Genomic DNA, 14,352 nt, shown 5'->3' with positions numbered 1-14,352 from the left:
CAATTTGTTGCACATCGTGTGGGTGAAATTTTAGAATCATCTCGTGCCGACCAATGGAGATGGGTTCCATCTCGAGAAAATCCAGCAGACATTGCAACAAAACCATATCCAAATGATTGGATTTGGGTAAATGGACCTTCGTTCTTAAGAAACGACGAATCAGATTGGCCACACAAAGAGATCGTAGAAACGAATGAAGAATGCCGCGTAGTAGCTGTACCAACACGCAGAAACAGCTATACCAGTCGAGAATTATTCTTCGTGGCCTAGATTGTTAAAACATCTAACAATTCTGAAAAAGTTTGCCGATTTTATTAGAAATCGTTCAGCATTTACACGTTCCATTCAGCCTAATGACGTCCAATCAGTCCGAAATGGAATGTATCGCAGCGCTCAATGGGAAGGATTTCCCGAAGAAATGGCGACTCTCACTAAAGGGCAACCAGTACCAAAGCAAAGTCCTTTAAACAAGCTATCACCATTTTTAGACTCCGATGGCATCATGCGTTCCCGTGGAAGATTGGAAAACATCAGCGCGCTTCCCCAAAGTACACGCACGCCAATCATACTGCCACAGAAACCAAGATTGGTAAAATTGTTAGTGAGAAATTTCCATGAACGTTATTTGCATCAGGCCGACAACGTAGTTATCGGCGCAATTCGACAAGAATATTGGATAGTGAATTTACGAGCAGTGCTAAAGAACATAAAGAAATGTTGCCAAAAGTGCATTCTTAAAACCGCTGCACCAGTAGCCCCCTTGATGGCACCTCTCCCAGAATTCAGAGCTCACCCATACACACCACCGTTTTATAATACAGGGGTCGACTATTTTGGACCTAACGAAGTACAAGTAAAAAGGTCGTTGGAAAAACGATGGGGTGCTATCTTCTCGTGCATGAATACCAGAGCAGTTCATATAGAACTAGCCGAGAAGCTAGACACAGACAGTTTTATGGTATGCCTGAAGAATTTCCAAAATCGCCGAGGAAAAATATGCAACATGTACAGCGATAACGGAAAAAACTTTGTTGGTGCGGAGCGCGAATTAAGAGAATTAGTAACAGAAATCGACAAGCGCATGGGACATGAATCGGCGCTCAAGTACGAAATAAAATGGCACTTCAATCCCCCTTCCGCCCCCCATTTTGGTGGAGTATGGGAGCGACGAATACAAAACATCAAAAAAGGATTACGGCACATGTTTACTGAATGGAGTCACCGACACCCGACTCCAGAGACACTTCGTGCCACTTTAATTGAAATCGAGGCAATGCTTAATTCCCGGCCCTTAACACACATACCGCTGGAAAATGAAGAAGACGAAATACTCACACCATTTCATTTTCTTATTGGACGAAATGGCAGCCACATACCACCAGTAGTGAACGAAACCTCGGCAACAAACAGGCAACAGTACAAACTCACACAGCATTACTCAAAGATATTCTGGGACCGTTGGAAAAAAGAATATCTTCCAACACTAATACGCCGAAATAAGTGGACTAACCACGTAGAACCCATAAAGGTGGGAGACATAGTCGTGCTGTTCGATGACAACGCACCACCAGGAAAGTGGATCAAAGGAAGAATTGTGAAAGCGAATATGGCCCCGGATGGGCAAGTACGATCAGTGGAAGTAAAAGTGGGAGAAAACATATTAAAACGACCAGCTGTCCGAGTTGCCGTATTAAATGTAGAGCAAAAGGAACATTTGCTTCTCCACACAACATCTCAGCAACACCAGGGTACAAATCGAATAAGACCGCTTCAGCCTAACAACGACAACAATGAAACGAAGCCTCCTCGCAAGAAGACAAAGATCGCCCCATGTCATTGGGCAAAACAGTTATTGGAAAATAACCCACCAAGCACTTCGACCAACTAAGCAAGAAGCGTAATCCCCGCCTGTGAATTACGTGGGGGAGAATGTTGCGTGCGAAGTGCATGCAGAATAAAAAATAAAAAGTGAAAAGACACAAGATCGATGAATTTCCACGAAACGCCAGCCGTACCCCCCACGATGAACGTCGCTACCAGCACGCGCAGCACCGGTACCGTCTACACAAAGGATTGCTCGATGGATTGATCGATGCGGAATTTCTGGAATCGCCAGTGCAAACAGATGTCGCCGGGAGTGACAATGGAAACCGGGAGCGCGATGGGAGTTGGGGACAAACGGGAATGGGAGTGGGAGGAAAGGCGTAGAATTTTGGGTTAGTATCGTGCAGAAAAATTGTGAATTTTTTCGTATATAAAGGCGGCTCAAGCTGGAGCCAAATCAGATTCGAACGAAAAGCCAAAGTGTTAAGAGCTTCATTTCAGAACATCCGAAATAATCCGAATCTCAAGGAACGATCCCCCTTTCTGTTGCATAGACTCCCGAGGTAGCGAGGAGCACTAGCTGAAAGGCTTGGAGAATTCCCCTGTGTAGCCGTAGGAGCCGGAACCTTCGCCCGGCGGAGCCCCTCGGCCGCAACAGTTAGTAAAATATGTAAAAATGGCTTCAAAGTGGTATTTACAGAACGTAAATGCGAAGTGTTGGATGAAAATGGAGAAGTGTTCGCATCGGGTATTGCTGAGAATGGATTATACCGATTAAATGAAAATAGAGTGAGAACATTTTTATCCTATGAAATATGGCACAGGCGACATTTGAATTTCCAAAGTATTCAAAAATTAAAAGGCATGGCCGAAGGCATTCAAACTAAACAAACTAACACGTACAATTGTGTAGCGTGCATTGAAGGTAAACATGCAAGAGAGTCGTTTCCTACAAGCCAAGAAAGATGCAAAGAAAAATTAGAACTGATTCATTCAGATCTATGTGGACCATTTGAAGTTGAATCAATTGGTGGGTCAAAATACTTCATGACTTTCATAGACGATGCAACACGTAAAGTATTTGTGTATATGCTCAAGTCTAAAGATGAAGCAAAGACAGTATTCGAGAAGTTTAAATCAATGGTACAAAGGCAAAGTGGTCGGCAAATAAAAATATTTAGAAGTGACAACGGTCGTGAATATGTAAATGCCAGTATGAAAGCGAGTATGGAACGTGATGGAATATGTCATCAAACGACATGCACATACACTCCAGAACAAAATGGAGTAGCGGAGCGGATAAACCGCACTATTGTTGAAAAGGTTCGGAGCATGCTAAACGATGCGCAGTTACCAAAGCGATTTTGGGCGGAAGCAGTTAACACTGCTGTATATTTAATTAATCGGGGTCCTACGAGAGCGTTAAATGACATTACTCCAGAGGAGGCATGGTCAGGCAAAAGACCACATTTGGGACATCTCAAAATATTTGGCTCTACAGTTATGGTACACAAGCCTAAGCAGAAACGAGTAAAACTCGATCCAAAATCCGAACGGTGCATTTTCCTTGGTTATGCACACAACACAAAAGGATTTAGAGTTTTTAACTTTGCCACCAACGAAATAATTATCAGTCGTGATATTATTGTCGTTGATGAAGTCCAATGTGAAGGTTTTGGCAAGGAACAAACAACTCCTGTTGAGTTTCTGGAGCTGTTTTTTGCTGAAGGAAAGGATGAGTCAAATAGTACACGTAATAATCCGATTAATATTTCACCAACAGAAGAAGCATTGGATGGTCAGACAGAAGAAACCCCGACAAGGTCTGATCAGAGCAATGAAACTCCAAGGCGCAGTCAACGACAACACCAACTTCCAAGCAAGTACAAAGATTATGTCATTAATCGCAAATTTGTTCCTTCATCAACATTAGCTAACGAAGCAGAAAACGTATCGAGTGACTCGGACTATACGACACCAGAGAGCGAATCTGATGAAGCGTTAGTTGTTTTCTCGCAGCGAGAAGATCCCAGAAACTATGCTGAAGCTATGAAGTCTGAAGATGCTAAACAGTAGACGGATGCTATCCAAGAAGAGCTCAGAGAGAGATTGACTGTCAAACTTAGTGGATGTGCCTTCCTCGTGCTCCTGATTTTATACGCTGTTTTGCCGTGTTATTTCTGGAATCTCAACATTTGCAACAGTGGTGCTACTGAGTTGTTCGTACTGGCTAGTGCGTGCCTTCGATTAATATAAAGCTGCTTCTGTTTATTCAACATTTTTGCCGAGAAAGTGTTTGGCTTCGTTTCTGCTCCTGTCACTCATCAGATTGTGCTGAGTCATCGTTATGCAGTGCTCAACCTGCAATGCACCCACCGATAGTGCTAATTCGGTGTCCTGTGCCGGTGTTTGTGGTTCCAAGCATCACACCCATTGCACGGGGTTGTCCCGTGATTCTACTCGTGAGCTTGGGCGTAATAATCAATTGTTGTGGTTGTGCAAAACATGTCACGAGTTTCGCATTGGCACAAATTCACTTCTCACAAGTGAGATAGCAGCCCTACTCGAATTGGTGAAAGCAGATATTCTCACCACAATTGACTCATCTCTCTCTTCTCTTAGATCGGCTATCAAGAGCGATTTGCTTCCTGAGATCCTCGCTCTCGTTGATAAGCGAGCGCTAACACCCATATTAGCTAAGCCGTCTGTTAGCAACGCATCGCGATCGCACACATCCACTAATGTATCGTCGCTCAATGCCACAAATACATCCAGAACGACTAAAACAGCTTCCGCTCGCCGTACATTTACTAACTCAACGGAGCTCACTGATGATATCCAAGCTGCGAACGATACCAACACTGTGGATGATTCTGACAACTGTAACCACTACAATCATCGTACTAAGCCGACTAGTGATGTTAGTGCTGGAAACTATCGAACAAATACACAAGCATCTTCTGATCCTGTTTTGAACCAAAACACCACCAACACGGGCATAGCCGAGAAAGTATGGTTATACTTCACGAACATCAAATCGCATGTCTCGGCTGATGATATGCGTGTGTGGCTTAAAGCTGTGCTACCAACGGACGATATTAATGTTTACCGTCTCACGAAAAAGGGTGTGAACCTGGACTCGATGTCCTTCATATCGTTCAAAGTGAGTGTTCCTAAATCTCTTAAGGAGCTTGCGCTGCAGTCTACTATTTGGCCAGTTTCACTTACTGTTCGGGAGTTTGTTGCTCGTGGCCTACCAAAGCAACGTGTACATGAAAGGGCTCGATTTGACCCTTCTGAGCTTATTTCGCATCGTACAAATAGTGAAAATTGCTCTTCAGCTGTGCCAAAAACTACCGCTCATCCGGATCATTTTTTGGAACATCGATCGCCACCCCCACAGCGCGTGATTCTATCACCATCCCAGATGACCGAGATCCTAGAGGCTATTCAACTGGAGTTTCCTCCCACACCGCCTCAGTTATCACCGGGGGTGGGGCTTCAATCACAATCCAATCTCAGCAACACGAACCGCTCACCACAGATCAGCCCGTTTGCCAAACGGATAGCTCACAATTAATAGACCCATTTGTGATATATTACCAAAATGTTCGAGGCCTTCGCACCAAATACAATGAATTGCGCCTTTCTGCGAATGAATCAGGGTTTGAAATGCTTGCCCTTACTGAAACCTGGTTAAATGAATCGATTCCATCCAATCAAGGACCATGATAGTGATGACTACAACATATACCGCTGTGATCGAAGCAGGTTAAACAACGAACGTTCGCGTGGGGGTGGTGTGCTACTTGCATGTTCCGTTCGATATCCTTCTGTGGCACTTAACATTAATCAACCCACGCTTGAAGCTTTATGTATACGTGTTTCTTTTTCTAAGTTTCGTCTTTATGTGGGGATTGTTTATGTACCACCGTATTTGAGCAGCGACCGCAACTATTTGGAATCCCTTTCTGCTTTCATCAGTGATGCATAAATGCTAATGAAACCGAATGATCATCTTATCCTTCTGGGTGACTTCAATCAACCTGCGTCAGAGTGGTCGCTTTCTACCGTAGTAAGGCCAGATTCATCTTCAGCTATAAGACATTATGTGCCACATATTTCTTCGAATACATCCAGTTCCTGCTTTTTGGATATGTTAAACCTGCATGAACTCTATCAGCTGAACGGGGTGCATAACCATTTAAATCATTATTTGGACCTGGTGCTCTCCAACTCTGCTGCAGCTGCTTGTTGTTCTGTGTATCCTGCTTCGTCACTGCTCCTGCCCCAGGATGCCCATCATCCTGCTCTAGAAATTGCGTTACCGTCTTCTTTATTTAGGGCTAGTAGGGTTATGAATGTATTACCTTCTGCTCCTAATTCATTGAGAGTTCGTTATAATTTTCGGCTCACAGACTATCGTAAACTTAATTCAATTCTATCTCGTTCCGACTGGTCTTTTTTTTATCAATGTACATCGGTCGACGAGGCTGTCCAATCGTTTAATGCTTTGTTAACCTCTGCACTCCTTTCATGTACACCTATTTTTCGTTCCCCTCCTAATCCTCCCTGGTCCAATCGTACTCTTCGCAACCTGAAAAAGGATAGAATGAAATATCTTAGGAGGTATCGTCTGAACCGATCTGCTTTCAACTTTCGTTTATTTAAGTACGCTGCCTCTGCGCATCGACTATACAACAGGGCTTGTTTTGAGGCCTATTCGAGTAGACTGCAATCGCGTTTCCGTTCTGATCCAGCATCCTTCTGGCAATTTGTTAGGATTCGAAGAGGGTGCAATACGTTACCTAATGAAATGGTACTTGATTCTCGAACTGCCTCTACGCCTGTTGAGATCTGTGAGCTATTCTCTGCACATTTTTCCCAAATGTTTGAGCCACCGGTTAGTGACCCTAACCTTATTGAGGGTGGGCTACTCTACACGCCAGAGAACTTAATTAATCTCTCCGATATTTCGGTTAGCTCTGAAACAGTTGTACAGGTGTTATTTGGGTTGAAACGTTCTTTTACTCCTGGTCCAGATGGCATTCCTGCCTCTGTTTTAATAAACTGTAAGGACGTGCTTGCTCCACACCTTGCTAAAATTTTCAACCTTTCACTTTCTCTTGGGGTTTTTCCTGCTCTTTGGAAATCCTGTTGGCTTTTTCCGGTACACAAAAAGGGATGCCGTAGCATTGTTTCTAATTATCGTGGGATAACCCAAACTTGCGCCACAGCCAAAACTTTTGAGCTATGTATCCTTCCAACCATACTTCATAGTTGTAGTTCAGCTATTAGCCCTAAACAGCATGGGTTTATGCCTGGTAGGTCTACTTCAACTAATCTCATGTCTTTTATTTCCTATATTTTTAGATCTTTTGAGGCCGGTACCCAACTTGATGCAATATACACCGACTTTCATGCTGCTTTTGATAGTTTACCTCACTCTTTATTATTAGCTAAATTGTCTAAACTTGGTTTTGGTGATGGCATTATTAGCTGGCTGTCCTCATATTTAAGTAATCGATCATGCAGGGTTAAAACCGGGTCGTACTTATCTGAGGAGTTTTTTTGTACGTCAGGTGTCCCTCAGGGTTGTGTGCTAAGTCCACTTCTGTTTTCTTTGTTCATCAATGATGTTTGTAATGTTTTACCTCCTGATGGTCATCTCCTTTATGCGGATGATATCAAAATCTTTTTACCTGTGTCTTCTTCTTCTGATTGTCTGAGACTTCAGCATTACCTCAATGCATTTGCTCATTGGTGTTCATCCAATTTACTTCGCCTGTGTCCCGAAAAATGTTCTGTTATTTCTTTCTCTCACTCTCTTTCTCCTATTTTATTTAACTATACTCTCTCTAGCGCTTCCCTCTCTCGTGTTATGTCCATCCGTGACCTTGGTATTATACTTGACTGTCGTCTTAACTTTAAACTGCAGCTTGATGAGGTGCTACTAAAAGCAAATCGAACCCTTGAGTTTATCTTACGTTTTACCTCTATTTTTAGAGATCAAAGCATCCTAAGAATCCTTTATTGTGCTTTGGTAAGGCCTATTCTTGAATATGCAAGTATCATCTGGAATCCTCCCACTATTGATGGCTGTTCGAGAATTGAAAGCATTCAGCGCCTCTTTACCAGGATTGCCTTTCGTCGTTTGTTCGGTGCTGCCTCACTACCTCCCTATGAAACGCGATTGCAGTTATTCAATCTTCACTCCTTAAGCTTCCGCCGCCAAGTGTTTCAGGCTTGTTTTATTGGTGGCTTATTACTTTCTGCTACTGATGCTCCTGATTTACTCTCGTCCATCTCGCTGTATGTTCCCTCTCGTTCTCTTCGTCCACGTGATCCTCTGTCAATTGAAACACGTCATACTCTTTATACTTTCAATGACCCTCTTCTGTCCTGTTTCAGGTTGTTTAACCACTTTTACTATCTCTTTGATTTCGACTCCTCTCTCAACTCTTTCCGTAACCGTATTTTTTCTTCTAATTCCCTTTAATTATTCTCCTTAGTTTTCTATTAGTCTCTTTTTTTTGTTTTTGTTAAGTTTATGATAGTCTCTACGCTCTACTCTTGTTTTTTTTCTTTTCTTTTTTGCTAGGTCAAGACTAGGTTAGTTAGGCTTAGTTTTTCATGAATTATTTTGTTTATTTGTTAGTATTAAATTAGTTTTAAGTCTATTATATTTAGCCTTGATGGCGGATATTGTATGAAATAAATGAAATGAAATGAAATGAAATGAAATACATGGTCACTGGTAGACCTACCACCGGGACGGAAGGCGATAGGCAGCAAATGGGTCTTCAAGACTAAGAGAGATGCGGATGGAAATTTGTTGCGTTACAATGCTCGTATTGTTGCGCAAGGGTTTAGTCAGCAGTTTGGAACTGACTATGATGAGGTATTTGCACCGGTTGTTGAGCAGACGACTTTCCGTGTGCTAATGGGGATTGCGGCAAAAAGGGGAATGGCGGTAAAGCAGTACGATATTAAGACCGCGTTTCTGTACGGCGATTTAGAAGAAGAAATCTTTATGAAAGTTCCACAAGGTGTGAAAGTGGAAGATAACAAGGTTTGTAGATTGAAGAAAGGGCTATACGGCTTAAAACAATCACCAAGATCGTGGAATCAGAGACTTGATCAAGAACTAAAGCGCCAGGGATATACGAATTGCTTAGCAGACAGTTGCTTGTACAGGAAAAGATGCGGAAAGGAATGGTGCTACGTCTTAGTATATGTAGACGATTTGATAGTTGCGGGAGATAATCTTGACATGATTGAGTCATTGCTTGCTGAATTGAAAAAGTCGTTTGAGGTTAACATTTTGGGCGACATAAGATTCTTTCTTGGAATAGAAGTAGAGAAAAATAAGCAAGGAGATTATTTTGTTAATCAGCGCAACTACATCAAAGATGTAATTATCTCTAGTGGATTAACAGAAGCAAAGCCTTCTAGTATTCCTCTTGATCCAGGGTAAAGATCGAAGCAGAAGAAATCGAACTTTCTGATAATAAGGAGTATCAGCAGTTAATAGGCAAATTGCTTTATATTGCGATTAACACGAGACCAGATGTATCGGCGGCCGTATCAATACTTAGCCAAAAGATAAGTAAACCCACACAACGCGATTGGTGTGAGTTAAAGAGAGTTGTGAGATATTTAAAGGGAACCATTAACTATCGTCTACGATTGAGCGAAAAAGGATGCGATAATGGTATAATTGGCTATTGTGACTCAGATTGGGCCGAGAACAGAATAGATAGAAAATCCAACAGTGGATATGTTTTTAAAGTAAACGGCGGTACGGTTAGTTGGACTTGTAGAAAGCAATCATGCGTAACGTTATCAACAGCCGAAGCAGAATTTGTCGCAATATCAGAAGGGATACAGGAAGCACTGTGGTTGAAATTACTTCTTGAGGAATTAAACGATGTACAGGAAGTTATTATTCACGAAGACAACCAGAGCTGTTTGAAAATCTTATCAGGCGAAAAGTTGAGTAATAGAACTAAGCATATTGCAACGCGCTATCATTTTACTAAGGATCTAATTAAGAAAGGACAAATCAGCTGCGTCTATTGTTCAACAGAAGAAATGATCGCGGATCTATTAACTAAACCATTAGCCAGGATTAGAATACAGAAGTTAGTAAGCTTGATAGGGTTAAGTGTTTCACTGTGAGATATACAACGACAGAGTAAGGGAACTTGCGTTGAGGAGGAGTGTTGTTATGAACCAACGCAAGATGATTCTCATGAGAACTGGATTTAGTAATGAAAACATAGAACAAAATCTTATAGCAAATAGAGAGAATTATATTGTCAAAATTAGGAATAAAGAAAACTCTCTTCCGTTACTGCATCCAACCAAACAAGACGTGTTTTCTCTCAGCTCCGAAAATTACCCTAGTAATTTACAACAAAAACAACGAAAAAGCCGTGTCACAATTGATTTTAAAGGCCTTTTTCTAAATTCCCTTAAACTGGTGCTCGAATTTGCTCGAATTCCCGATTATTCGTGCTCGAAAATGTCAATTGGGATCTTTCATCTGTCAAGCAACATACCAAGGTTTATATATACAACGTATCTATAAGGTTGCTATATGTAGGGATCGAGAGCAGGAAGGAAAATAAATATATATCATAGATTCGAATAGTGCAAGTAACAACCATTTCATGATGATCAGATAATCAGATAATCAGATAGGAACATACAAATATAAGTTTATTAAGTAGAAGATGAAAACAGTTACGATAGAATAGCGATTAACGAAAAGTATCGGTGCATTCAAAATAAAAATCAGGTTAATCGCAGAGAGAGTGAGATAGCGAGATGCGATACATCCGTTCGTACGGAAGTGTCAAAATAGGAGGCTTTTCGAGGAGAGGAAGAAAATCGTCAGTCTTGTAATTGATCTTAGCAAGGATGGATGCAACTACTCGATTGGACAAAATAAAAAGCTGTTATTAATAAAAATAATATTTCGGAAATCACCACAATGGCGCAAGTTGGTACATCGAACGCTTCTGGTGAAAACAATAAAAATGATCAGCGGATTGAGAAAATGGAATCGATACGGAGACCGGCTGTACGTTCGCATCAAACGGTTCATAGATGCATCATTGTTGCCACGGCATTTCGAAGATGGCTGGTGGTGGAATTGTGCGACGAAATGACGAAAATTGGTATGTACGTTCCTTGTTTTCTTTGCTTCTTGTGACGGAGTGGAAGTTTCATTGTTTTAGTGCAGTTTTGAAAACGGATCGGTTTGTGTTTGATGGTAAAGAATTGTTAAATTTGCATGCGGTACTGCTTCTGGGGAGACGAAGCACGGCAAACAAAAGATTATTTTGACATTTGGAGTTGATCGCACAGTTGTGATGTTAATGGTCATAATCCGATCATGCAAATTGATCACTATGGTAAAACAAGAGTTCAAATTTTAAAAAAAGTCAAAAAAAAAAACAAAACAAAAATGTGTTAAATAACGGAAATTGAAATTATTGCCTATTGAAACAATTGAAATTAAGCCTATGGTAAGGTTAAAATTGTACTAAAGAATTGATCAACGCCTCTGAATGGGATATTTGAGATATGGCTAGAGTGCCTACTTGCTCACTCGAGAGCGACATATGAACGCATCTGTTTTTGAAAAATGTATACATACAAACCATGGACGCCTCTGGGCGGGCTAGAAGAAGTAATAATAAATAAATTAACAAATATTAAACACTAAATAACTAACTAATAACTAATCACAGAATCAAATAAAATGTTCAAATTCAATGACGCCTCTGGCAGGCCTATATTTGCAATGCAGAACAAACCCCTGGACGCCTCTTAGAAGGATACATGCAGAAATAATAAATAAAATAATAGTTCAAACAATATTAATACTGTTAAATGAACCACAATGAATAATTTCAACAACAAAAAAAAAGATTAAATACAATGACGCCTCTGGAAGGGCTATACTTGTAATAAAAAAAAAACAAAACCATGGTCGCCTCCAGGATGGTTACATGAAGTGAGAATTTGTTATACAATGACGCCTCTGGGAGGGCTATACTTGTTATAACGAACTAAATCATGGACGCCTCTGGGAGGGCTACATGTATTGATACTTAATTTAAAAAAGAGAAACAATATTAAGACTGAAAATTTAACAAGAATAAATAAGTCAAAAAAATGGTAAAAGACAATGTCGCCACCGAGAGGGCTCTACTTGCAATAAAGAACAAAACCATGGACGTCTCTGGGAGGGCTACATGAAGTAAAAAAAAAAAAGTTATACAATGACGCCTCTGGGAGGGCTATACTTGTTATAACGAACTAAATCATGGACGCCTCTGGGAGGGCTACATGTAGTTATACTTAAAAAATGAAAGAAACCATATTAAGACTCAAAAATTAATAAGAATAAATAAGTCAAAAATGGTGAAAGACAATGACGCCTCTAAGAGGACTCTACTTGCCATAAAGAACAAAACCATGGACGCCTCTGGGAGGGCTACATGAAGTAAAAAAAAATAGTTATACAATGACGCCTCTGGGAGGGCTATACTTGTTATAACAAATTAAATCATGGACGCCTCTGGGAGGGCTACATGTAGTTATACTTAAAAAAATGAAAGAAACAATATTAAGATCGAAAATTAATAAGAATAAATAATCAAAAAATGGTAAAAGCCAATGACGTCTCTGAGAGGGCTCTACTTGCAATAAAGAACAAAACCATGGACGCCTCTGGGAGGGCTACATGAAGTAAAAAAAAAAATAGTTATACAATGACGCCTCTGGGAGGGCTATACTTGTTATAACGAACTAAATCATGGACGCCTCTGGGAGGGCTACATGTAGTTATACTTAAAAAATGAAAGAAACCATATTATGACTCAAAAATTAACAAGAATAAATAAGTCAAAAATGGTGAAAGACAACGACGCCTCTAAGAGGACTCTACTTGCCATAAAGAACAAAACCATGGACGCCTCTGGGAGGGCTACATGAAGTAAAAAAAAATAGTTATACAATGACGCCTCTGGGAGGGCTATACTTGTTATAACAAATCAAATCATGGACGCCTCTGGGAGGGCTACATGTAGTTATACTTAAAAAAATGAAAGAAACAATATTAAGACCGAAAATTAATAAGAATAAATAATCAAAAAATGGTAAAAGCCAATGACGTCTCTGAGAGGGCTCTACTTGCAATAAAGAACAAAACCATGGACGCCTCTGGGAGGGCTACATGAAGTAAAAAAAAAAATAGTTATACAATGACGCCTCTGGGAGCACTACATATAGAAATAATAAAAAATAATGAAAGAAATATTATTGATGCTGTAAGACGTACCAGGATTACATAATTTACATTATATTCATCTGAGTTTGCTTGAATATCACATTTCAAACATTGAACTAAAACATGGACTAGGAGGACTAGAGGAGAAACTTCTAGAGTTACTGATTTAACACTTTGACCGCCGGCCTGACGTCACAGTTTGCGAGTGAGCACGTAGCGCATGACAAGAGAGCGATGAGAGCGACAATTGTTCGTGCGAGTATTATCACTCTTTTGTTTCATTTCGATAAGCGGCGTAGCACATGTCGTTCTCGTTCTCTCTTTCCTACCTCATTCATTATCAAGAGAATTGGTGAGCGTCAGATACAGAGCTGAGCGGTGAACAAAGCCGTCGTGCGATTTCATATGACGCGGCGCTTAAAGTGTTAACGTACAAACACGATACATAGAGTGGATATGGGTTCATCCATTGAGGTTTTATTAATGCGATCCATAGTAGCAATTGTGGCTTTGCTCGAGATGGTTTACTTTAGACATCTTTTTTGGGTAGGAATATTGTTGGAATTGGACTGAAATAATTCTATATTTAGCCGTAAATTGATCGCATATTGAATATATTCCTACGATGAACATGAAAAATTATATATTTTAAGTTGATATTTTGTAAAGAAAGCATCTTTCATTTAACCTTGAATCCAAACGGGATGGATTTTTGCAATGTTACCCAGTTGATGGTCAATAATCATAATTAAAAAAAAAAACTTTAAAATGTATGAAATTATTTTTTAATCTATTTATCCTTGAATTGTCATAAAAAATTATGGCAGATATTTTAATTAATATTGAGAATAGGTAATGGCAAAGAAAAATGTTTAACATCCAGAGATCGGTAACTACTAATAAGGCCTTTACAGAATCGCTTACTGGCATTACCGTGGACAAATTAAGAATATACAGTTTTGAGATCTTTTCTAAGATGAACTGGAATTGAAAGAGCTGTGAAACAACCAATAGAAATTAGGCAAATTGAAGAGCCAGTTAGAGTCACTATAGTATTCACCTTACCGGTGCAGAACTTGTCTAAATAGTTGTTTCAGCAAGGTAATCACAATAAGACTCTGGAGATAGAGTTGATGGCTGGCTAATAATTTTCAAGTGTTTGACAAAACAATCAGACTACTCAATCGATAAAATATAACGTTAATTAAAATATAATTCAAGAA

The 14,352-nt window shown here is 40.1% G+C and overlaps 1 protein-coding gene across 1 annotated transcript; it reads left to right on the top strand.

Annotated features, from left to right (window-relative positions):
- The first annotated feature begins 3,926 nt into the window (after positions 1-3,926).
- LOC120959309 (uncharacterized) lies at positions 3,927-8,568 on the top strand. Its single transcript, XM_040382608.2, has 2 exons — positions 3,927-4,370; positions 4,447-8,568. Exons 1-2 carry the CDS (start codon positions 4,330-4,332, stop codon positions 5,402-5,404), a joined length of 999 nt encoding a protein of 332 aa, XP_040238542.2. The 5' UTR covers positions 3,927-4,329; the 3' UTR covers positions 5,405-8,568.
- Positions 8,569-14,352: the final 5,784 nt, after the last annotated feature.

The sequence above is a fragment of the Anopheles coluzzii genome, chromosome 3 (genome assembly GCF_943734685.1).
Source record: "Anopheles coluzzii chromosome 3, AcolN3, whole genome shotgun sequence".
NCBI classification, from domain to species: Eukaryota; Metazoa; Arthropoda; class Insecta; order Diptera; family Culicidae; genus Anopheles; species Anopheles coluzzii.
The sequence above is the reverse complement of the archived record's forward strand: the minus strand, read 5'-3'. Positions and strand labels throughout refer to the sequence as shown.

Coding starts and splice junctions, on each gene's coding strand:
- LOC120959309 (XM_040382608.2), top strand. CDS start 4,330: ATGTCACGAGTTTCGCATTGGCACAAATTCACTTCTCACAA. Junction 4,371..4,446: donor CACAAATTCACTTCTCACAA/GTGAGATAGCAG, acceptor CTCTTCTCTTAG/ATCGGCTATCAAGAGCGATT.